General features: G+C 38.2%; 1 protein-coding gene across 1 annotated transcript in view; it reads right to left on the bottom strand.

Annotated features, from left to right (window-relative positions):
- NC2alpha (negative cofactor 2 alpha) overlaps positions 1-24528 on the bottom strand; it is a 172359-nt gene that overhangs the window by 19880 nt on the left and 127951 nt on the right. The window contains exon 6 of the mRNA XM_090370856.1: positions 10024-10136. Within this exon, the coding sequence (XP_090226982.1) occupies positions 10024-10136 (113 nt within the window). The remainder of the gene's footprint in view (positions 1-10023; positions 10137-24528) is intronic.

Below are 24528 nucleotides of genomic sequence, written 5' to 3'. Positions count from 1 at the left end.
TTTTGCAATTACTAATGCCCTAGCACAGATTGTCCATTTACCTACAAGAATACCGGACAATCCTAATCATACAGCCAATACACTTGATCTTTTTCTCACAAACAACCCTTCTAAGTACACGGTCGAAGTGAGAGGTCCTTTAGGCACTTCAGATCACAACTTGGTGATTGTCTCTTCTCCAATGGAACCTTTATCTCATGGCTATTCCCAACCACGTGTTGTTTGGCATTACAAGAATGCAAAATGGGATGACCTGCGAGATTTCTTTTCTTCTTTTCCTTGGTCGGATTACTGTTTCAAAACTTCTGATGTCAACGTTTGCTCAGATCGTGTCAGTGAAATTATTCTTGCAGGAATGGAATCCTTTATCCCACACTCCACTTTAAAATCTCGTCCTTTATCTAAACCTTGGTTTTCCAATAAATGTGCTAAGGCTGTCCAAGAGAAGAATGTTGCATATCGTAATTGGCTTGTTTCTAATTCTTCAGTTTCATTTTCTGCCTACACCAAAGCTTGCAACAGTTGCAAAGCAGTTATTAACCAGTCCAAACTAGAGTTTGAACAGGCTAAGAGTAGAAAACTTGCTTCTTGCCCTAATGGTAGCCGAGCATTCTGGTCTCTTGCCAAAGCTATTGGCCGCAACTTTTGCCCATCTTTGCTCCCACCTCTGTCCAAACCAGACGGTTCTGTTGCCACTTCAGCCAAGGATAAAGCTGACCTGCTAGCATCCCATTTTTCTTCCAGCTCATGTATTAATGATCTTGGTGAACACCTCCCACCATTCCCAACACGCTCCATTCAATGCCTCCTGTGGTCTTTCGTCAAAAGGATATCAGAAGGATTTTGATGAATCTTGATGCTAAGAAAGCTCCAGGTCCTGATGGTATTTCTCCACTTGTTCTCAAAACCTGTGCTCCTGAACTTACTCCTATTCTTTGCCGCCTTTTTTCACTTTCTTATTCCAAAGGTGTTTTTCCTTCTGCTTGGAAATTTGCTCATATCCAGCCAGTTCCTAAAAAGGGTGACAAATCCCTCCCATCCAATTATCGTCCCATTGCTATTACTTCTAGTCTTTCTAAAGTAATGGAGAAATCAATTAACCGCCAACTCTTAAACTACCTAGAAACCTTCCGTCTGATCAACGATCACCAGTATGGATTCCGTCAGTGTCGATCCACTGGAGATATTCTGGCTTATGTTACCCATTTATGGACTAATTCAATGGAAAGGTTTGGTGAAACACAAGTAGTTGCTCTTGACATCTCAAAGGCTTTTGATCGTGTTTGGCATAAAGGTCTTCTAAACAAGCTTCCACCTTATGGTTTGCCAACTGATTTTAGTAATTGGTTATCCAGTTTTCTCTCTGATCGCTCACTGAGGGTGATGGTAGATGGCTCTCTGTCTTCTAACTTCTCCACTAATGCCGGTGTCCCCCAAGGTTCAGTTCTTTCCCCCACTCTTTTCCTCTTGTATATCAATGACCTTCTTCCATTGACTGGAAATCCTATCCATAGTTTTGCCGATGATAGCACATTCCATTCAACTTTCCATTTTGAGAAACCTTGTCCTGCTCAATCAGCTTCAACTTCTCGAAAATCTGCTACCAATTCCTTAAATGCCGATCTTCAGGTAATTCTCCAGTGGGGCAAAGACAACTTAGTTGATTTCAACCCTTCTAAAACTCAGTCTTGTCTTATATCTCGCAAAAAGGATTCTTCTACTCCTATGCTTATCTTTAGTGACACTCCGATTTCTAGGCAAAATGATATATCTCTTTTGGGGATTACCCTGACTTCTAATCTCTCTTGGCACAAGCACATTACAAATATTGCTTCCTCTGCATCTAAAAAACTTGGTTTTCTCTTTCGCTCTCGGCGTTACTTTTCTTCCAAACAGCTTGTCACTCTGTATAAATCGCAAATTCGCCCTGCCATGAAATATTGTTCCCATATCTGGGGTGGTGCCCCCAAAACCTCTCTCCGGCTTCTTGATTCCATTCAGAAGAGGGCAGTTAGGTTAATTAATGATTCATCTCTAACAGAGTCTCTCCACTCGCTTTCTCATAGACGCACTGTTTCTGCTGCATGCCTCTTCTACAGATACTTCCATGGGCACTGTTCTTCTGAATTGGCTTCTATAATTCCTGCTCTCTCTTTCAAAACAGTCCGAACACGTGCCGCCACCAGCCAACATCCATTTACTGTCCAACTTCAAACCCACAGAACCAACTTTTCATCTTCCTCATTTATTCATTCAACTGCCGTTTTCCGGAACAACCTTCCTTCATACGTATTTCCTGAAAATTACAGTCTACAGAAGTTCAAGTCCAATGTCAACAAATATCTTCTTTCGTCTTCTTAACCTCAAACCCAAGCACGGTACTAAGTACTATAGGTTCTAATACCTCTCGTGTTTGGGGTTCTCATAAAAAAAAAAAAAAAAAAAAAAAGAGAGAGTTACTACCAGTTTATAACAGATTCCACTAACAGAAACGCAACTGGAAATTGTTTTTATTGTTTTATGGTAGTAACCCCTAGAAATGTGCTTTAGTAAAATGTGAAGTGTTAATAGTGTATCTCAGCCTTTACGGTGTTGTTTATTCAGTTGCTACATGCGAGCAGCTTTGTTTATGTGTATCAAGTGTGCCTCCTCGTTTCGTAATTGTGCTTTATTCCCTAAAAATGAGTAAAATACTTAATTAAAAGGTGTGAAAAGGAAGCGTCTTGGTGAAGACACTGCAGATTCAGAGAGAAAAAGAAAAGCAATACTGTATCGATAAACAGAGGCGGACTGGATCAAAAATTCTTAACCGGGAAAATTTATAGTGGCTTCATACTATGGTTTATGGCCAAAATCACACCGACCACCGGGGTTTCCCAGGTAAGGCTTATGGCCAGTCCGCCTCCGTCGATAGAGAAAAAATATGAAATTGTGAAACGCTTTTTGCGAAATGAAAGACCGTGTGATATTGCACGTGCTACAGGCCTAAATGAGGCAACGCCGAGAATTACAAAGAATGCAGAGAAAATAAAAACAACTTTCATAGCAGGAATAACACAAAGTGTAATTAAAATCCATTAGATTAAGACACAAAGAATTGGAAGAGATGGAATGGCTGTCATCTGTTTGGATAGAAAATCAAACAAAAAACAAGTTTGCTTACGATAGAAGCAAAAGCATTAGCAATATTTAATTACGTAATAGTCGTAATAAAATATGTAAGTATTTCATTACGACTATTTATTGTATTTGGTGATGTTCTGGCTACAAATGTGTTTTCAATCTTGGGTGGTCGGCACCTAACCCTATTTTTCCCATAGGGCTGTTGTTTATATTGCACGATTTTGCATTGAACGAGGGTGTCTAGGAACGCAACTATCGTGCTATACGAGGACTGACTGTACATAGTTGTGAGGCAGACAGTACACCAAGGTATGTACACGTTCATATGTACAAAGCAACATATTTAAGCATATTCACACAAGTCAGAATATTTCACAGTGCCAAATTGATGTTCGGTATTGCATTTTCTTGTGAAACAGATACAATGATACACAGATACAATGTATCATTAATTATGATACATACAATGATACACAGATACAATGTATCATTAATTATGATACAATGTTCGAGTAAACTGTCCGTTACGCACGATGTCTAATACTGTACTGAGTGATGACTAGACTTCGGATAAATGCATATAATGCAAATATTACAAGCATTATACTTGATCATTTTTTAAAATGTTGATCTCGGAACTATGTAACAAGTCACTGTACTGCAATTAAATTAGCGTGTGAGAAAATTTCACTGAGCGTGGGAAAATTTCTCAAGTCGGCATGGGAAATGTTTTAATACTGTTTTACTATTGACTTTTTCATGCTATTGACTCCATAAGATGAAACGTTTTCGTTAAATATGCCAAAAATGCAGTCTGTAGGCTGTTTGTTTGTTTATTTGTTTAGGAGCATTAGCAACTAAAGCCACATTGCTCCAGGATATGCGGTGGTCATTCCCTGACCTTTTCGCATCCTCCGTATTTAGTGGTGACGGGCTCGAACCCCGGTCTAATCAAGAAGCGTGTGCTACGCACTGCTGCTCCTTCCCACCTGGCTATGGAGGCACCCTGTAGGCTGTTAAAAAGAGCATTATAATGATTTGTGACAGCGTTATAGTCAGATATGGGTTTATAATATAAGAACAGCATTATAGCAAATCAGCGTAAAGCGAACAGAGTTATAACGAGGGACTACTGTACGAGGGAATATAAATTCAAATTGGGGAAGGATGGTTGCATGAGATAGTGTGCAGAAATTTGTTTTCAGCCACTGGGTGGTTGTTTTTTTGGGAAAAAACTTCCATATGGTGTTGTGAAGTGGAATTTTTTTTTTTTTTGGCTGATACTTCATAAGCTTGCTTTCTTGCATTATTGGCCACTACTAATACTAATAATATGAATAAAAGATGAAGTTAGAATTATTACTGCATATATGAATGTTGAAAGTGTGTAAGTACAGAAATGTCAAAGTAGAATTACATTTTAATGCTGATCTGTAATGTTTGGCCTTTTGTTGTTTATTTCTAACTAAAATATATAACCTAAATTGAGTTTTATTCTGTTTGTCAACTCAATAATCTGATATGGGAAAAAAAAAAAAAAAAAACATTTGCAGTATTAATGTCAAATAAAAATTGTTAAAACTATATGAGAGAATAAGTAATAAATTTTTGAGATATATTTTCCTTGTGATATCAAAACAAGCTTTAAATTAATAAGATAACAAATTTTTTTCGATTAACAAATAAATCTAAGTATTAGTATTAGCCATGTAGTGGCTAATACACAGGCTTTTGCTGAATTAGCCAAAAACAAATGTATGTTAACACCATCCAGTTGTCGCGCACATATCATTGCCAATACAGTCAGTTCTGATATTATATGGTACATATGTTCCTAAAAATCTTCACATTATGCATTTAGCACATTCAAAATAACAGGGCTTATGGGAAAAATAGGGAGAGATCACTCAAAAAAAAAAAAAAAAGTTCAGTCTGGCAAGTAAAACAACAAAAAAGTTAGAAACTCAATAAAATTGCCAACACAGGTTAAAACATCTTAAATTTCTAATAAAATAAATAAATATTACAGTAAATATAGCACTTTACCTTGACAAGATATCTTTATTGGTCGGAGACTATGTAAGGCTACGTACATAGCTTAATTAATACTGTAATACGGTCAGTCCTCGTATAGCACGATAGTTGTGTTCCTAGAAACTCTTGTGCAATGCAAAATCGTGCAAAAAAAAAAAAAACAACAGGCCCTATGGGAAAAATAGGGTTAGGTGCCGACCACCCAAGACTGAACACACATTTGTAACCAAAACATTACCAAACACAATAAATAATCGTAATAAAATACTTAAATATTTTATTACAACTATTACATAATAAAATATTGCTAATGCTTTTGCTTCTATCATAAGCAAACTTGTTTTTTGTTTGATTTTCTATCCAAACAGATGGCAGCTGTTCCATCTCTTCCAATTCTTTGTGTCTTAATCTAATGGATTTTAATTACACTTTGAGTTGTTCCTGCTACGAAAGTTTTTATTTTCTCTGCATTCTTTGTAATTCTCAGCATTGCCTCATTTAGGCCTGTAGCATGTGCAATATCACATATTCTTTCATTTCACTCAAAGTGTTTCACAATTTCATATTTTTTTTTCTATTGACAGAGGCGGACTGGCCATAAGCCTTATCAAGGAAACCCTGGTGGGCTGGGGGGCAGTGTGAATTTGGCCATAAACGCTAGTGTGAGGCCATTACAAATTTTCCTGGGTAAGAATTTTTGACCCAGTCCGCCTCTGTTTATCGATATTGCTTTTCTTTTTCTCTCTGAATCTGTAGTGTCCTCACCAGGATGCTTCCTTTTCACACCTTTTAAGTATTTTATTAATTTTTAGGGAATAAAGCACAATTACAAAATGAGGAGGCACACTTGATTCACATAAACAAAGCTGTGAGCATGTAGCTGCTGAATAAACAACACCGTAAAGGCAGAGACAACTCTATTAACACCTCACTAGCTCACATTTTACTAAAGCGCATTTCTGGGGGTTACTACCATAAAAGAATAAAAACAATTTCCAGTTGCGTTCCTGCTAGTGGAATCTGTTATAAACTGGTAGTAAACTCGATCTAATTGCATTTGCGATAATAATGATAGCTGGAATTTTACGTTATTATGGTGAAATGTGTTTCCCCTTCTCTGATATAAAACACATAAATACATTTTCAGAATCTTCTCTTCATTCCTATCGTGTTGCGTTCAGTTGGGATGATTCAGCGTCTGACTGCCATTTCTTGTAAACACAAAGGTAAATCATGCATAAGCGAATTTGGTTCGTGTTATATACGATATCGTTCCCCTATTTATAAATCGTGTATGATCGAATTTGTGTAGTGTAAACACATGTTATACGAGGACTGACTGTATATGCATACTACTTATTATTTCTGACATTTTTTTTTGGATTGTAAAATTTAAAACAGTAAAAAAAGATAAGCAATCCATAACGATGAACAAGGCATGCACAAATTATACCAGTGAGATACGGAGTAACAAGTTTATGAAGCTTAAAAAATAGGAATGAAGAGAAGATTCTGAAATTTTATTTAAGTTTTTTATATGATTGAAGATGTCATGAAAGGGGAAACACATTTCACCATAATAACATAAAAACCCACAGAATTCCAGCTATCGGTATTATCGCAAATGCAAAAAGATTGCGTTTACTTCCCGTTTATTGCACTAACAGAAAAGTCCAAACAACCGGGAACTGCAAATTGTTTTTATTGTTTTATGGTAGTGACCTCCATAAATGTGCTCCTCTGCTCACACAATCATGCCTCACAAAATTTCTGTTCGAAAAGAAAAATGTGAACTCCTGAAAACATGAGTCGGCCTACAATATCACCTGTTATCTTGTGAATACAGCAAATGACAACAGTAAATGTAAAATATAGCTCTCACACATTTGACATTTTTTAAGCTTCATAAATTCATATGTATTGTTGTGCATGTCGCTACGTTCAGCTTGTTGCAGGGTTTTGCGTTCACATGGTGTTACTGGTGAAATTGTGCGTGAGCCAACAAGAAAATCATGTAATACTCGCATTGTTCCCTAATATATTAGTTGCGTTGGAGTAAATTCACATTTCTAAAATGCACATTACAGCAGAACTGACTGTATCAAACAATGCTGTCAAAGGGTATAATGAGTGTCTTGCTTCAATTGATTCAAAGTTTTAAAATACAATCTAACGTAATTAATTCAATAATTTCAAATAGATATTTACAGTATACCCAGTTATAAAATATAAGTACAAATTCAGTAGCTTTCGGAACACGTGTCCCTTTATCAACTAACAAGTTAATATAAAATTTGAATACATTACAAGCAAAGTGTGGCACGTTACTCATGCGTCATTGTTGTAGCACGGACGTGTGCTGCCTTACGCCAGTGATCATCCATCAATAAAACGGTTGTCTCTAGGATGGGATGTATACGCATGCCTTTCTGGCGATTTGATGCCTTAGGGTTGTTTATTATGTTTAGTGACTCTAGACATAGGCGGTGGCGAAAGTGTCGCGCGTGGTCCACTATCTCAAAGTCGCGCTTGGGGTCAAGATCGTGGTTGGTAGCCCAAAAATGTTCTGCAAGCACGGACTGGTCAGTTTCGGCAAGCCGGATTGCTCTGTCATGTTCCGTGAGGCGATCCTGGAGACGTCTCGATGTCTCACCTACGTAGCAACTGTTACAGGCCCTACAGGTGATATGGTACACTACATTGCTGCGTAAGACAGGTGTGACAGGGGTCTTCACACTGGAGACAAGTGAACGTAGGTTCCTACCGGGTAATTGCACACATTTGATGTTGTAACTTCTCAGGATCTTCGAGATACGTCCTGACACTCCTGGATAGTACGGAATGTAGGCGGACGATATGCCGACTTGCTTCGGAGGTCTTGGGTTGGAAGTAAGTTCTTGTGCCTGTAACAAGCATCTGTTTAGTACATGGGATGGATAACCGCATCTGGTTAGGTCCGCCTTCACACGGGAGATCTCGTTACGTCTAATTGTGTCGGTGCTGGAATGGCTCCAGGCCCTGGAGAACAGGGTGCGGGCAGTGCTATTGAGATGGCTTGGAGCGTGGCCGGACCCATAGTTGGTGAATTGACCGCACCACATGGGTTTGCGGTATACTGAGGTCTCTAGACGTGGGCCTACGCGATGCACTAGCACGTCCAGAAACGGGAGCGAACCGTCCACCTCTGATTCACCTGTCTTACGCAGCAATGTAGTGTACCGTATCACCTGTAGGGCCTGTAACAGTTGCTACGTAGGTGAGACATCGAGACGTCTCCAGGATCGCCTCACGGAACACGACAGAGCAATCCGGCTTGCCGAAACTGACCAGTCAGTGCTTGCAGAACATTTTTGGGCTACCAACCACGATCTTGACCCCAAGCGCGACTTTGAGATAGTGGACCACGCGCGACACTTTCACCACCGCCTATGGCTAGAGTCACTAAACATAATAAACAACCCTAAGGCATTAAATCGCCAGAAAGGCATGCGTATACATCCCATCCTAGAGACAACCGTTTTATTGATGGATGATCACTGGCGTAAGGCAGCACACGTCCGTGCTACAACAATGACGCATGAGTAACGTGCCACACTTTGCTTGTAATGTATTCAAATTTTATATTAACTTGTCAGTTGATAAAGGGACACGTGTTCCGAAAGCTACTGAATTTGTACTTATATTTTATAACTGGGTATACTGTAAATATCTATTTGAAATTATTAAACTATGGACCCCAGTACTCCAGGCCCATTTGTCAGTAATTAATTCAGTTCATCATGTAATAATGGAGAGAATACTCTGTAATTTAGAAAATATTATAGTAATGAAAGCAGAAAACTGTAAATGTTCTTAAGAATTACATTTATCAAAATAGGTATAGTACTGTATATTTTTATGATGTAGGAATAAAATTAAGAGAAAAATGCATGACAAAATTCAAAGAAACCTAGCATTATAATAACAAACTAATTTACTAATTTTATTTATTGGAAATTTAATATCTAGCAGTTATTCATATATACTTCATGATGAGCACAGCCTTCGTAGCCGAGTGGCAAGAGTGGGAGTGCAGTAGCACACGCTCTTTGAGTAGACCAGGGTTTAAGTCCCTGATTGCTAAATATGGTTGGTCTGCCAACCCACACTGGACTAGTGTGGCAGATTATGGTCCATTTCCCTCAACATGAATCATTGAGGAAGCTTCCATCCTGCAGTGGATTGATAATGACTACTGTTTACAGTTTTACTTCATGATGTTATAAGTTATAACTGGAGGTTATCCTTGTGTACGTTAAATTTATCAAAACTAAAAATTGAAAACAAATAATTTTGGATTCTACATGTTTTTTGACCATCCGTTCTTCCGATTCCCATAATTAGCCCAAATATTCAGGAATTTACTATATCACCAAAATTATGAGAATTCACCACCAATCAATATGGCTGGTACCTTCTCCTCAGTTCTTCCTTCAGGGTATCATTAGGCTTTTGCATATGATTACAGTCTTCTTCTGCTGCTAAAATTTTAATCTTACTGCTTTGTGGAATTCATTTAATCAATGACTGCTTTGTGGAATTCAAAGCTTTTACTTTGACATACTTTACCCTTAACGAAAAACTTTCTGCTCAATATTTGTATCCTTCCACAAGTATGATATCAAAATAGAAACCCTATCTCTTTAATGCAGTTTAAAATACAAAACAATTAAGTTGAATATGACAATCCACATTACCCAAGAGCTCAAACACCTCAAATTGTCAATAACATAAATATACAAAATAATAAGTAGCTTCATTAAGTTTAAAAGATATCCGAGAAATATGAAGGCTATAAATATTTAGTTGTAAAAACCTTAGGCTTACCCAAGTGGAAATGAAATATCACGTGAAGAGTCTAACAAATGAAGTGGAGGTGGTGGTACTTGTAATGGTATGTGATGATCTGACGTAACTTCGCTACTACTGTTTTCTGATTCCTGCAATGAAAAAAAAAAAAAAAAAAAAAAAAAAAAAGAAAGAAAAAAAAGATACACCAACTAAAATTAAAATAACAAATAATAAGAATAAAAAATGAAGCATTTAGTCACACAATAATTAACTTTTAAAACTCTTTCTAACCTTGCATGCCCATCTATAATAGTTATGCAACAATAGAATATGCATGGAGAGCAAGAATATTTGTTAAAATGAAACTATTCTCCAAAAGAGTATGATGAATGCATTGAAGGACACATTACTGAAATGTAGAGAATTTTATTGAAATAACTGCATTATGCAGAGTGAAAAATACATTACTGATTTAATATAAGTGTTCTGGTGGGTTACATTAGCTAATTTAGAAATTAAATTTTAAATGCTTTTATACATCTACTATATCACAAGTTTTGAAATTAAATAGCCATGCATTTGGTGTGAAAATTGGTGTGATTAATGAATGAAGAATTTATTCACACAGAAATTTCTTGATGTCATTCAGATCATTTTAGGCTACCAGCAATGTTACTGTTAAGTTCAAACTCTAGTTAAAGGAATAGGAACATTCCATGGAAACAAATTAATTAAATCCAGAATCTTTCTACTCATTAGTAATCTTTCAGTCTCCAACAGTTACGAGTAAAATTTCATTCGAACGTGACTTTTTTAATAGTGGTAAAAATATGAAGTTTTTTTGAACACCACTTTGAGGATATTTAGTGGTTGAACATCAGTTAACACAAATGAAGATATAGATACGTTTGCACTCAGATGTGTGTATGCGTAAATAATACTTAACAAAATAGTTATTAAACAGGATAAATCTATTTATTCATTTCTACGGAATATATAAATGTAAATAAATATAAACGTTGCAGGCAAATTCTATTAAAATGCTTAACTAAAATTTTAACAGTTCATTACTTCTTCCTAGAGCACTCTCCCCTGCCCTGCCACAGTTCACTTGGAAATAATATTAAAAGATAAGAGATCCCATTATGACAACATGATTAATTTTTGGAAGAAAAAACTAAAGTAATTTACTACACTCCAACACTGCCTGCCACCTCTGCCAGGGGCAAAGGTTGATGACGTTGTACAGCAGATATCATCTTTTATGGTTGTACACGTTGGCACTAATGATATTAAGAGTAGGAGACCGGTGGAATTACTTAACAAGTACAGGGCAATGTTCCAAAAAAGCTGTGAGTTAGGGTTGAATTTGAAAGTGTCTGCAATTCTGCCCAGACATGATAGGAGGGAGCATATGATGAGAGCCTTGTCGATCAATTGGGCTCTGGAGAGATTGTGCAAGGCTCAAGGAGTAGAATTTTTCACAGCCTGGTCTGTGTTTGTTAACAGGAAAGACTGCTTCTACAGGGATGGGATACACTTAAATAGATAGGGTGCAAGAATATTTGCTGATGCTATCCAGGCTGTGTTAAGTGGGTCGGAAAACTGCTAGCTTCGGGGGATGCAAGGACTAATAGATTAACAGTGGCCACTGGCAGAGGTGAAAGTGATTCTTGAACAGCTTCTATTGGAATGAGTAGCAGCTTGGAACTCATGCAGGGTATTTCAGAGACTGCTGGCAGTCACTGCGGTACAAGTAAATATATGGTTGTTAGGGTAACTAAGAGTAGAAACAAGTGCATGTATAGTAGTAGTAGTGGCATGTGATGCAAGAAAGCAAGTGTATGAGCTAATGCAGCATCAGCCAAAAAAAAAAAATATATATATATATCACACCATTCCCTCCAAATGCCTGTCCAGTTTCTCCTTAAATTTATTTAACCTATCAACATCAACGACAGATGGAAGTTTGTTCCAGCAATTCACACCATTCCCTCCAAATGCCTGTCCAGTTCCTTCTTAAATTTATTTAACCTATCAACTTTCACAACGACAGATTGAAATTTGTTCCAGCAATTAATCCACCCGCTGGCTAAAGGCCAATTTCCACACATCTATTTTACATCTGTCTTTCCTTAAATTGAATTTATGCTCCCTGAGGTTCGTAATCTAAACAAGTGGAAGGATACCATCAGAATTCAGCGTGCTCAACTCATTCAAGGCCTTATACACCTCAATCAGATCACCGTGCAGGTGCCTAGTCTCCAGCCACTGCAATTTGCAGGACTTAAGCCTCTCTTGGTAAGAGGATCCCTTCATTCCCCTCAAAAATCTTGTTGCCCTTCTCTGTACATGCTCAAACAAATCTACATCCTGCCTAAAATGAGGCCTCCAGACCTATACGCAGTATTCAAGGTGTGGCCTGACCATTGCCTTATACAGAGGGACAATCACTTCCTTTTCCCTGCTAGCAAAATTCCTATATATAATTGACAAAACCCCATGACCTGCACTGGCAGCCTGTCTGCATTGCTCAGAAAACTTCATATCTGACTGCACAATTACTCCCAGGTCTTTTTCATTTTCTACCACCTTAACTGTAGTACCACACAGTTGGTACATTTCTCTGGGGTTACTTCTACCCATATGCAGTACTTTGCATTTGTCAAGGTTAAACTTCAGTTGCCACTTCTTAGGCCATCTGCCCAAATTATCTAGATCCTGTTGCAGTAGCACACTGCCATTACTGTCATTAACAACCCTGCCAACCTTTGTATCATCTGCAAACTTCGACACTAAGCCTGATATACCTTCATCAATATCATTGATAAATATACAAAACAACAGTGGACCCAACACCGAACCCTGTGGGACTCCACTAATAACATTAGTCCACAAAGAGCAGCTTCCATTAATTACCACCCTCTGTCTTCTCCCACTCAACGATCCTTTTATCCATTGTAGCAACTTACCCTTAATACCATTCTGCTCCAATAGTCTACCATGCGCAACAGTGTCAAAAGCTTTCTTGAAATCCAAATATATGATATCAAAATTATTTTTTGCATCCAGTTCCTTTGTAACCACATCATAATATCCTATCACATTTGTCAGACAAGACTTTCCCTTAACAAACCCATGCTGTGTCTGAATTATTGCTGCAGTCTTGTCTAGATGATTCTGCAATGCATCTTTAACCAGTGACTCCATTATTTTACCTGGAACAGAAGTTAAACTAACTGGTCTGTAATTACTCATATCATCCTTCGATCCCCCTTTGTGAATTGGGAATACATTTGCACATCTCCAGTCCGTGGAGACCTCCCCTGAGTCCAAGGATGCTCTCATAATTATGGCTAAGGGTTTGCTTAGTTGCTTTGCCGTCTCATTTAATATAACTTGATAGATCCCATTCACCCCAAGTGCCTTTCTTATGTTTAACTTCAACAATTTCTCCTCCACTTTGCTCTCAGTTATTACAAAATCATTAAGCACCCTGCTACAATTTGATAACCTTCTGCCATTTTCAAACCTTAATAACCCCTCATGTGTGAATGTAGATGCAAAATACTGATTCAGTTTGTTTGCTATCTGAGCAGGATCATCAACAGTGGAACCATCGATATCAAGTGGACCAATCAGATTCATCCCCTTGCTTTTAGAGTTTATATAAGTAAAGAAATCCTTGCTTTTTTTCTTAGCATCTTTTGCCAAAGATTTCTCGTAATCTGCCTTCGCCTGCCTAACCTCCTTTGAGTCGCTTGATAATTTATATGCATCCTATGCATTTTTCTTCTCTGTTATGAGTCTCATTAGTTCATTTGATAACCATTTAGGCCTAAACCCTGAACAATATTTCTCAATAGGTATGAAACTTTTAGTAGCATCCATTAATTCCTTGAATGCTTCCCACTTAGAATTTACTTTGACATTGTCAGTTGATCCCATTGTACAGAATTTAAACACTGTCTGAGACCACTGTACTCACCTTTATTGAAGCAAAAACTTTCCTTTAGCCCTGATGGTAATTATATCTTTAAGTAAATCCCACATCAGAACATGTGATCACTGCCGCCTAGTGGTTCCTTTATCTGCAAATTCTTAATATACGAATGATCAATGCTGATAATCAGATCAAGAGTATTACCCTTTCTGGTTGCCTCTCGAACATGTTGCTGCTGCAGAAAACAATCACCCAATAAATCCACAAAAGTCTTACTAAGTGTGTGGGTGACCAACCCACAAGTTCCAGTCAATATCTAGGAAGTTAAAATCCCCCATTATAAGACATTCTGATTTACTAGCCCACTCTATTTCTCTGTACAATTGTTCATTGTACTCATTCGAGTCATTAGGCCTATAACACACTCCTACTCTTATTTTTGCTTTCACAGTGCTTATGTCACACCAAACTGACTCAACAGTGCACTGTTCATCTATATCAACTGGGTGCACGTCTTTTGATTTTATGTTTTTCTTAATTAACAGCATTACACCTCCACCCTTCCTATCCTGTCTATCCTGTCTGTACACACTGTACTCCCCAAATTCCAGTTCTGCATTCCTTATATCTGTGTGACACCACGTCTCTGCTATCCCAACAATATCTGCCTTTGATGTCTTGACCAGCACTTCAAATTCATAAAATTTATTTACTATACTTCTAGCATTGGTATACCTGCACCTATTCTTATTCTTAGTTACCCTAACGCATCCCATATACCCACCTATTTCAGGATGACTGCCATCCGTCCCTGAAACCCCCAACACCCCACGCTCCAGGTCGCTACTTATTCTAATAGAAGTTGTGCAAGAATCACCTTCACCTCTGCCTACGGCTACTTTAAACCTTGTAGTCTGTGAATCCTCCCAAGCTAGCAGTTTTCCGACCCACCTAACACTGCCTCGATAGCATCAGCAAATATTCTTGCACCCTTTCTATTTAAGTGTATCCCATCCCTGTAGAAGCAGTCTCTCCTGTTAACAAGCACAGACCACGATGAAAAAAATTCTATCGCTTGAGCCTTGCACAATCTTTCCAGGGCTGAATTAATTGACAAGGCTCTCATCATGTATTCCCTCCTATCGTGTCTGGGAAGAATTGCAGACACTTTCAAATTTAACCCTGACACGGCTTTTTTGCAACATTGACCTGTACTTGTTAAGTAAATCTGCATATCTCCTATTCTTAATGTCATTAGTGCCAACGTGTACAACAATATCACCTTTTGTGCCCTTAACAATGATATATGCTTTACAACGTCATCAACTTTTGCCCTGGCAGACATACCCTGGTCCTGTTCCATCTATCCTTTTTTACACAATATATTCCCTGGCAATAGAGTCACCAACAATAACTAGTTCTTTTGGGACCAGCGCGTTCTGCCTTGGAGATTGCCGCTGTGTTGCCTGATGCCTAGGACTGAGCTCTGGCATTGAGTTGGGCAGCTGAGAACTTGATGGGCCCCTCATATTAATTTCTTCGAGGGCATCTACTCTACACCTCAAGCTCTCATCGATGCCCAGTAGAACGCTGAGTTGATGCCTAATTTCTAGACACTCTCTGCACCTGGCACACACAAAGACATCCTCCTTGGCTAGATCATGTTCTGTTCCAGAGCGTTCGGCAAACATTTCACGAGTTGCACATTTTTTTAGACTGTGATGTGTTGGAGAATTGCTCCCCTCAGTTCTCCCCAGAGTCACAGCGCTCCTGTCACTTTGTGCCCGTTGCTTTGCTGCTCTAGTCTGAGGCATGATATTTTAAATTAATAAGATCAATAAATTTAATTAATTAATTGTTAATACTATGCTATCTAATAAAATCCTAAATGCAGTGATGCGTATTACGCTATATAATTATACGTTAGAGCTGCCTAGTTACCACAATTAAAAATTTGAATTCCCTACTACTCTATACAAAAACAATGGCTGCAAGATTTGAATGAAATAAGTTTTACGTATATTAAGTAGTAATCTACAAAAACTCTTTACCTAAATTAAAAATAAAAATAACCAGCGGAACAATAACTATAAGACTACGTTTAAAGTACAATATAAAATAACAATTAAGTAAATAAAAAGGCAAACACTTATCGCTGTTTCGGAGCCTGTAATTCACAGCTGTAATTTTTAAAGAGAGTCAGCGCCTTCTTTCCTTCTGTGTACACCAATGCTTGGAGCATTGTTAATAAATTTGATGAGCTTGAAGTACTAGTCAAGACATTCAAAGGCAGATATTGTTGGGATATCAGAAACGTGGTGTCACACAGAGATAAGCAGAGCAGAATTGGAATTTGGAGAGTACAATGTGTACAGAGAGGATCGACGGACAGGAAGGGAGGAGGGGATATGCTGTTAGTTAAGAAACACAAAATTTAAGGAAGTGCTTAAATTGATGTTGGTGGACAATGCAATGTTGAGTCTGTTTGGTGTGACATAAGCATTGGAAGATCAAAATTGAGAGCAGGTGTGTGTTATAGGCCTAATAAATCTGACGAATATAATGAGCAATTGTGCAGAGAAATAGAGTGGGCCAGTAAATCAGACTGTCTTATAATGGGGGATTTTAATTTTCTAGAGACTGACTGGAATTTCTAGGTTGGTCACACACACACACACACACACACACTAGCAAGGCTTTTGGGGATTTATTGGATGATTGTTTTCTACAGCAGCATGTTCGGGAGGCAACTAGAAAGAGTAATACTCTTGATCTGATTATCAGTAGTGATTCTTCATGCATTAAGAATCTGCAGATAAAGGAACCACTAGGTGGTAGTGATGACAGTCTGCTGAACTGGAATTTACCCAAAGAGTTAACTACCATCCGGGGTAAAGGGAAGGATTTTTGCTTTCATAAAAGTGACTAGTGACAGTATTTAAATTCTATACAGTGAGACAAACTGATGATGTCACCAACAGCAAATTCATAATGGGAAGCATTCAAAGAAATAATCTTGGAAGCTACGAGGCTTTTCATACCAACTAAGAAATATAGTTCAAAATTTAGGCCTAAATGGATGTCAGATGAACTAATTAGACATGTGGCAGGGATGAAAACTGAATGGGATACATATAAATTGACAGGTGACACAGAAGCCTATGATAGATATAAGCTGGTCTGTAACCAAATCACAATGGAGGTTAGGCAGGCAAAGGCAAATTAAGAGAAATCTTTGGCAAAGGATGTAAACTCTAGAAGGAAGGGGATGGATCAGATTGGTCCACTTGATATCGATGATTCAACTGATGATGATCCTGCTCAGGTAGCTAACAAACTAAATGAATAGTTTGCATCTACATTCACACATGAGGAGTTATTCAGGGAGGGGAATGCCAGAGGTGTAACTAAACTATGGCAGTAAGCTAGATAATATTGTAATGACTGAGAGTAAAGTGGAGGAGAAATTGTTGAAGATAAATATAAGAAAGGCACCTGGGGTGGATGGAATCTATCCAGTTATATTAAAGGAGGCAGCAAAGGAAGTAAGCAAATCCTTAGCCATAATAATGAGGGCTTCTTTGGACTAAGGGGAGGTACCGATGGACTGGAGATGTGCAAATGTGACCCCAATCCACAAAGGAGGATCAAAGGGAGACACAGGTAATCACAGACTTGTTAGCTTAATTTCTGTTCCAGGGAAATTAATGGAGGTACTGGTTAAAGAAGCATTGCAGGATCATCTAGACAAGACTTCAGTTATAGCTTGGACACAGCCTGGGTTTGTTAAGGGGAAGTCTTGTCTGATCAATTTGATTGGATACTATGATATAGTCACAAAGGAACTGGATGCAAAGAGTAATTTTGATATCATATATTTGGATCTTAGAAAGGCTTTTGATATTGTTGCACATGGAAAACTGCTGAACAAATTTTGTGTTCCATTGGGGGCAAATTGCTGCTTTGGATAAAGTGATGGTACAGTGGTAGAAGACAGAGAGTGGTAATCAATGGACATTGCTCTTCTTGGACTAATGTTATTAGTGGAGTCCCCCAGGGTTCAATGTTGGGTCCATTGTTGTTTTCTGTATTTATTAATGATACTGATGATGGTATATCAGGCTTAATGTCCAAGTTTGCAGATGATACGAAGGTCGGCAGGGTTGTTAATGACACTAATGACAGTTAGTGTCATTAACAGGATCTAGAAAAGTTCAGTAGATGGGCTGAGAGGTGACAACTGAAGTTTAACATTGACAAATGTAAAGTACTGCCTATGGGAAGCAGTAACCCCAGAGTAACATATCAACTGTGTGGTATGGATATGTGGGCAATGTGGTACACTGACAGAGGTAGAGATTGAAAATGACCTGGGGGTAATTGTGCAGGCAGATATGAAGTTTTCTGAGCAGTGCAGAAGGTCTGCAAGAGTAGCCCATGGTGTCATGTCAATGATATATAGGAATTTTTCTAGCAGGGATAAGGAGGTGATTATCTCCTTGTATAAGGCAATGTTCAGGCCACACCTTGAGTACTGTATACAGGTCTGGAGGCCTCATTTTAAGAAGGATGTATAGCTGTTGGAACGAGTACAGAGAAGGGCAACAAGATTAGTGAATGGAACAAAGGGTTGCTCTTAGAATAAAGGCTTAAGTTTTGCAAATTACAGTGTGTGGAGACTAGACACCGGCGAGGTGATCTGATAGAGGTGTATAAAGCCTTGAATGGCATTGAGCATGCTCAATGCTGATGGGATTCTTCCTCTTGTTCAGAATAATTGCCTCAGAGAGCATAAATTCAAATTGAGGAAAGACAGTTGTAGGATAGATGTGCGGAAGTTTGCCTTTAGCCAGCGGTTGATTGAGTGCTGGAATAAACTTCCATCTGTCATTGTAGAAGTTCATAGTTTAAACAGATTCAAGGCAGAAATAGACAAACATTTGGAGCGAGTGGATGGATGAAATAAGAAAGGCATGTGTTTTTTTTTTTTTTTTTTTTGGTGGCTGATATTATGTATGCTTGCTTTCTTGCATCATGTGCCCTTGCTAATGCTAAAGGAAGGGGCTGAATCAGACTGGTCCATTTGGTATCAGTGGCTCAACTGTTGATGATCCTTCTCAGATAGCTGATAATCTGAATGAGTATTTTGTATTGCATTCACACACGAGAAGTTATTAAGGATTGAAAATGCCAGAAGTTTATCAAACTGTAAAAGGGTGCTTAATGATTTTGGAATAACTGAGAGAAAAGTGGAGGAAAATTGATGAAGTTAAACATAAGTAAGGCATCTGTGGCAGATAGGATCTATGCAGTTATATTAATGGAGGTGGCAAAGGGAGTAAGCAAACACTTAGTCATAATTATGAGAGCATCCTTGGACTCAGCGGAAGTTCACACAAACTGGAGATGTGCAAATGTATCCAATTCAAAAAGGGTTTTTTAAAGGTGACACGAATAATTACAGACTGGTTAGTTTAACTTCTGTTCCGGGGAAAATAATGAAGTCACTGGTTAAAGATGGATTGCAGGATCATCAAGACGAGACTGCAGTAATAATTCAGACACAGCATGGGTTTTTTAACGAAAAGTCATGTCTCATTACATTACATTACTTCGAAAAGTCGTGTCTCTTTTACATTACATTGTCATGGTATGAACTCAACCTGTTTGTCCCAATGTTGCAGAACATAATGTTCTTCTGTCGCACGGCTGTCCCACAAACTCAAAAACAACAATATTATGTGACCCCCCCCCCCAAAAAAAAAAAAAAACCAACAAGCAAACCAATAACCTTAAGATCACTGCATATGTTCCAACCATAATCCTGGTATTTTATCATATGTAGAACCTTAGACATGCTTTCATGACTTTCTTTAAGTCCAACTGAATGAAACAGAGGAACTGATGGAAATTCATTGCCATTATTAAGCAAAACTGCTTTTAAACTTAATTTTGCGTCATTTATGAATAAATGCCATTATTAAGCAAAACTGCTTTTAAACTTAATTTTGCGTCATTTATGAATAAATGCCATTCATCTGACTTATGCACAACACCTAGTTTTTTTCAGAAGTCCAATGATGTCTTTGCAAAAACACATACTCTCCTCTGCAATAAAATATTTCAAAAACTTTTCATATATTTTTTGAAACACTGAAATCTTTGTTCCTGCTGCAAATATATTCCACTGCAGTAACCTAGAACCTAACAGTTCAGCTTGTTCTTTAAGCAAATTTAAGTCTCAAACCAAATCATTCAACTCATCTTGTTTGATTAAATGTACCTCACTATCTGAGCTTACTGGCTGATAGTCGACATCTTGTGAAGTGGAGGCTTCCGCGGAATTCTCAACTTGAACTTGATCACTATCATCTTCCCCACTACTGTTATCCCAAGTTTTGGGGAGCACTAGTACTGGAAAATTGTCACTGTGTGGAACAGGCCAAATTGCAGAAGGTATATTTGGATATATTATAGCATGTTTGCTTTTTTTAGACATACCAGATATATTTGTCATACAGAAGTAGCAATCATTAATGTGGTTAGATAGCTCTTGTCAAACTTTTTTTTCTTTGGTAGTTATTGGCGCATCGGCTTCTATGGCCATAATGCACCTCCCAAGGTTTTTGCAGTACTCTGATCCAAGCCCGAGGCGGGATTCGAACCCGCGATATTTGGGTTGCCAGGCAGGCGCTTCACCCGCCCTGCTAGTCCGGTCGGTCTCGTCAAACTATAGGGACTGCAAAAAGTAATGCTTTGAGTTTGCCATGTAGCCACTTCCTAAGGTTTGTCGTACAGGCAATACAACACTCGTGAAGTGCCCAAGGTTTGTTTTGATCACCAATCTTACATCCAAAATAAAAAGAATATGAAAGTTTTGTAATGTCATAGATATTTTTCCTTTAAGTCTTTAGGGTAAACCATCCACAAACATAATAAAAATTGCCTGGATGATTGATATACTTCCTATGTGTCTGCTTATTCTTTGAATCACTAAAAACATAAAAGTTTCTGAAAACAAATTCAGTTTTGAACACTACAATATAATAACACAAATTCAATTTTTATTACTACACAGTACACTGACATGGCAACTTACTAGTTCTACTTGTGTGAAAACACTGAAAGGAAAAATATTTGTGAATTGGCAGATGGAGCCGGAAATTATTTTACTGCTACTGCAAAGGTTGCGGGCTGCACCCTCCTACTCTCGAGGGGCTATTTATGTTTGGAGGATAGATTTACAACCCTGAGAACATGTCATGGTCAGTTAATACTTGGAAAACCTAGGCATAGCCTACAAAAATCCTCACCAAAACGCTAACTTCTTTCAAATTGTAAATTGTTGCATTGGAATTTGAACCTAAGAGCCATAGGTAGAAGCCAGATTATGTTTATCACAAGAAAACCGAGGCCAGAATCGACTGCTAAATTGAAAAATTAAGAGAATTAGATTATATCTGCTAAAATAAATCAGTAAGTCCTACATTACTGGCTAGATTATGCAAAACTGGTAAAGCATATTTTGGTAAAGCATAACTCCCTCTATATTTAATAACTGTGATGTGATGTGAAACTATCATAGTGAATTTTGAAGTCTATGCATAAAAATTGGTTAAAAACAGCATTTAAGTTCTTGGAGATAAAAACTGTGTTGGCTAATGTTATCAGTAGTGATTCTTCACGCATTAGGAATCTGCAGTCACTGTATATACAATTTCCAATTTTTTTTTAATTATCGCTACTTGATGAATTTATTGAATGTTTCTGAAATAACACACTTTTGAGTACCTGTGATTTCTTTTCCATACTCCACATTTACAAGTCTAGGTTTATGGTTCATTCCAAATAATGGAGAGAAAGTACCCTCTGCAATTTAGCAAATATTACAGTAATGAAAGCAGAAAACTGTAAATGTTCTTAAGAATTACATTTATCAAAATATATATATAGTACTGTATAGTGTTGTGTATATATACAGTATAGTACTATACTGTATATACACTAAGTGATCACTGAATTAGGACCACCCGTATGAAAACTGATTGCGACCCGCTGACCACATGAGGTACGAGAGTGCACAGTTAGTTTACCTACTTAGCATAGATAAGGTGTCAGTGGTTCAGTAGGTAGTAAAATTCCGAGTGTGATGGGTAAAAGGAAGGATTTATCGGAGTTTGATAAAGGACAGATTGTGGGAGCTCGACAAGCTGGTGCCTCGATTTCCCAAACGGCTGAACTGGTGGGGTGTTCGAGAATCGTCGAAGTTAAAGTGTAGCAGGACTGGTATCAAAATGGCCAAACAACGACCCGATGGCAAAACTGCAATGGTCAGCGAAAGGTTGATGTTAAAGGTGAGCGCCGGGTCCGACAACTCGTACAGGCAAACAGGCACAGCACTGTTCAAGAGTTGACTACCTAATACAACATGGGCCAACCCGGAACAATATCTGGCATGACCATGCATTGCACGCTTGCACATATAGGCTATACCAGCAGACGACCCATATGGCATCCTCTCGTAACCAAGGTTCATCGGTGTAAAAGACTTGCCTGGTGCAAAGAGCATGCAAGTTGGATGTGCTGACCGTGTACATCCCGCTATGTTACACTTTTTCCCGAATGGCGATGGTGTCTTCCAAGATGACAATGCGCCGAGACATCAAGCACTTGATGTGCAGGAATGGCTTGAGGAACACAGTTCTGACTTCCAGCATATCGACTGGCTTCCAAACTCCTCCGATATCAATCCCATAGAGCACTTGTGGGACACTATGGAAAGGCATATCAGGCGTCTGGATACACCAATCACCTCCATACCTGCATTGCCGACCACATTACCCACAGCTTAGTTGGCCATACCTCCCGAACACTTCCAACATCTTGTTGAATCAATGCCACGTCGGATGCCTCTACTAATGCTAATGCTAAAACGAGTGCAGAAATGACATGTTGGAGTGGATTGTGATTAAAGTTTGTGTGACTACTAAATATAATTAATGATTATATTCATGTCAAAATAATTAATTTAAACTTCTCTGACATGACCCCAGGGGCGGCTCACATCTGGTGAGTGTGGGCTTGACACACCCAGGGTCCTGAGCTGATATCATTATTCTTCTTTTTCTTGGTGATTCCCTTCTACTTCTATCTCTCACTCTCAGGGTAATTCAGAAATTTTTTTTTTTTTTTTTTTTTGGCTGGTGCAGTATAAGCCTCAGGCTTCCTTGCACCATATGGCTAATAATAATAATAATAATAAATAATAATATTGGATAGCTGCTGTACTGAGGGCAAAAGGAGGACCTGCAAAGTATTAGGTAGGTGGTCTTAATTCAGTGATCACTCAGTGTATATAGTACTGCAGGTAAAAGACCCACTAGACGGCAGCAATCAGTGTACTAATGTGCAATTTAATTAAAGACATAACTACTATCAAGAATAAAGGGAAAGGCTTTTGCTTTAGAAAAGATGACTACAGTGGTCTAGACAATTTTTAAATTCTATGCAGTGGGACCAAATGATGATGTTACCACCAGCAAATTCTAAATGGGAAGCATTCAAGGAATAATCAGGGAAGAAATACTGTTCAAGACTTAGACCTAAATGGAGGTCAGATGAACTACTGAGAAACTTGGCAGAGGAGAAAAGTGCATGGCATGCATATAAATTATCAGGTGATACAGAAGCCTATAGTAAATATAAATTAGTCTGTAATCAAGTCAGAAAGGAGGTTTGACAAACTAAGGGAAATTATGAGAAGTCTCTTGCAAAGAATGCAAAGTAAAGCAGCAAGGAATTCTATGCTTATATTAACAGTAGAAGGAAGGGGATGAATCATATCGGGCCACTTGATGTCACTGGGTTAACTGTTGATGAACCTGCTCAGGTTGCCGACAAACTGAATAGGTATTTTGCATTTATATTCACACATGAGGAATTCTTTAGGAAAGGGGATACCAGAAGTTTATAAAACTCTAATGAGGAGTTAAATGACTTTGTGATAACTGAAAGGAAAGCAAAAGAGAAATTGTTGAAGCTGAACACAAAAAGGCACCTTGGATGAATGTAATCTTCCAATTATAGTAAGAAAACCCGTGGCCATAATTATGGAGCATTCTTGGATTCAGGGGAGGATCCTATGGACTGGAGATGTGTGAATGTATCCTCAATTCATAAAGGGGAATCAAAAGGTGACATGAATAATTACAGACCTGTTAGCTTAACGTCTGTTCCAGGGAAAATAATGGGATCACTGGTTAGAGAAGTATTGCAGGACCATCTGGACAAAAATGCAATTATACTGCAGTCACAACATGGATTTGTTAATCCATGCTGTGTGACTGCAGTCTTTTCTAACCAAACTGATAGGTTCCTATGATGCAGTGACCAAGGAAATGGATGCAGAAAATAATCTTGACATCATACACTTAGATTTCAGTAAGGCTTTTGCTATGGCCGTACATAAAGGAGTGCTGTAGAAACTGGAGCAATGTGGCTTTAAGGGCAAGTTTTTATCCATATCTATGGATAAAGGTATGGTTAAGTAAAAGAAGACAGAGTTGTTATCCATGGGCACTGCTCTTCGTGGACTACTG

Source organism: Mastigoproctus giganteus, chromosome 3 (assembly GCF_048544385.1).
Source record: "Mastigoproctus giganteus isolate SK-2022 chromosome 3, ASM4854438v1, whole genome shotgun sequence".
NCBI classification, from domain to species: Eukaryota; Metazoa; Arthropoda; class Arachnida; order Uropygi; family Thelyphonidae; genus Mastigoproctus; species Mastigoproctus giganteus.
Note: the sequence above shows the minus strand (reverse complement) of the source record. Positions and strands in the feature narration are given on the sequence as shown.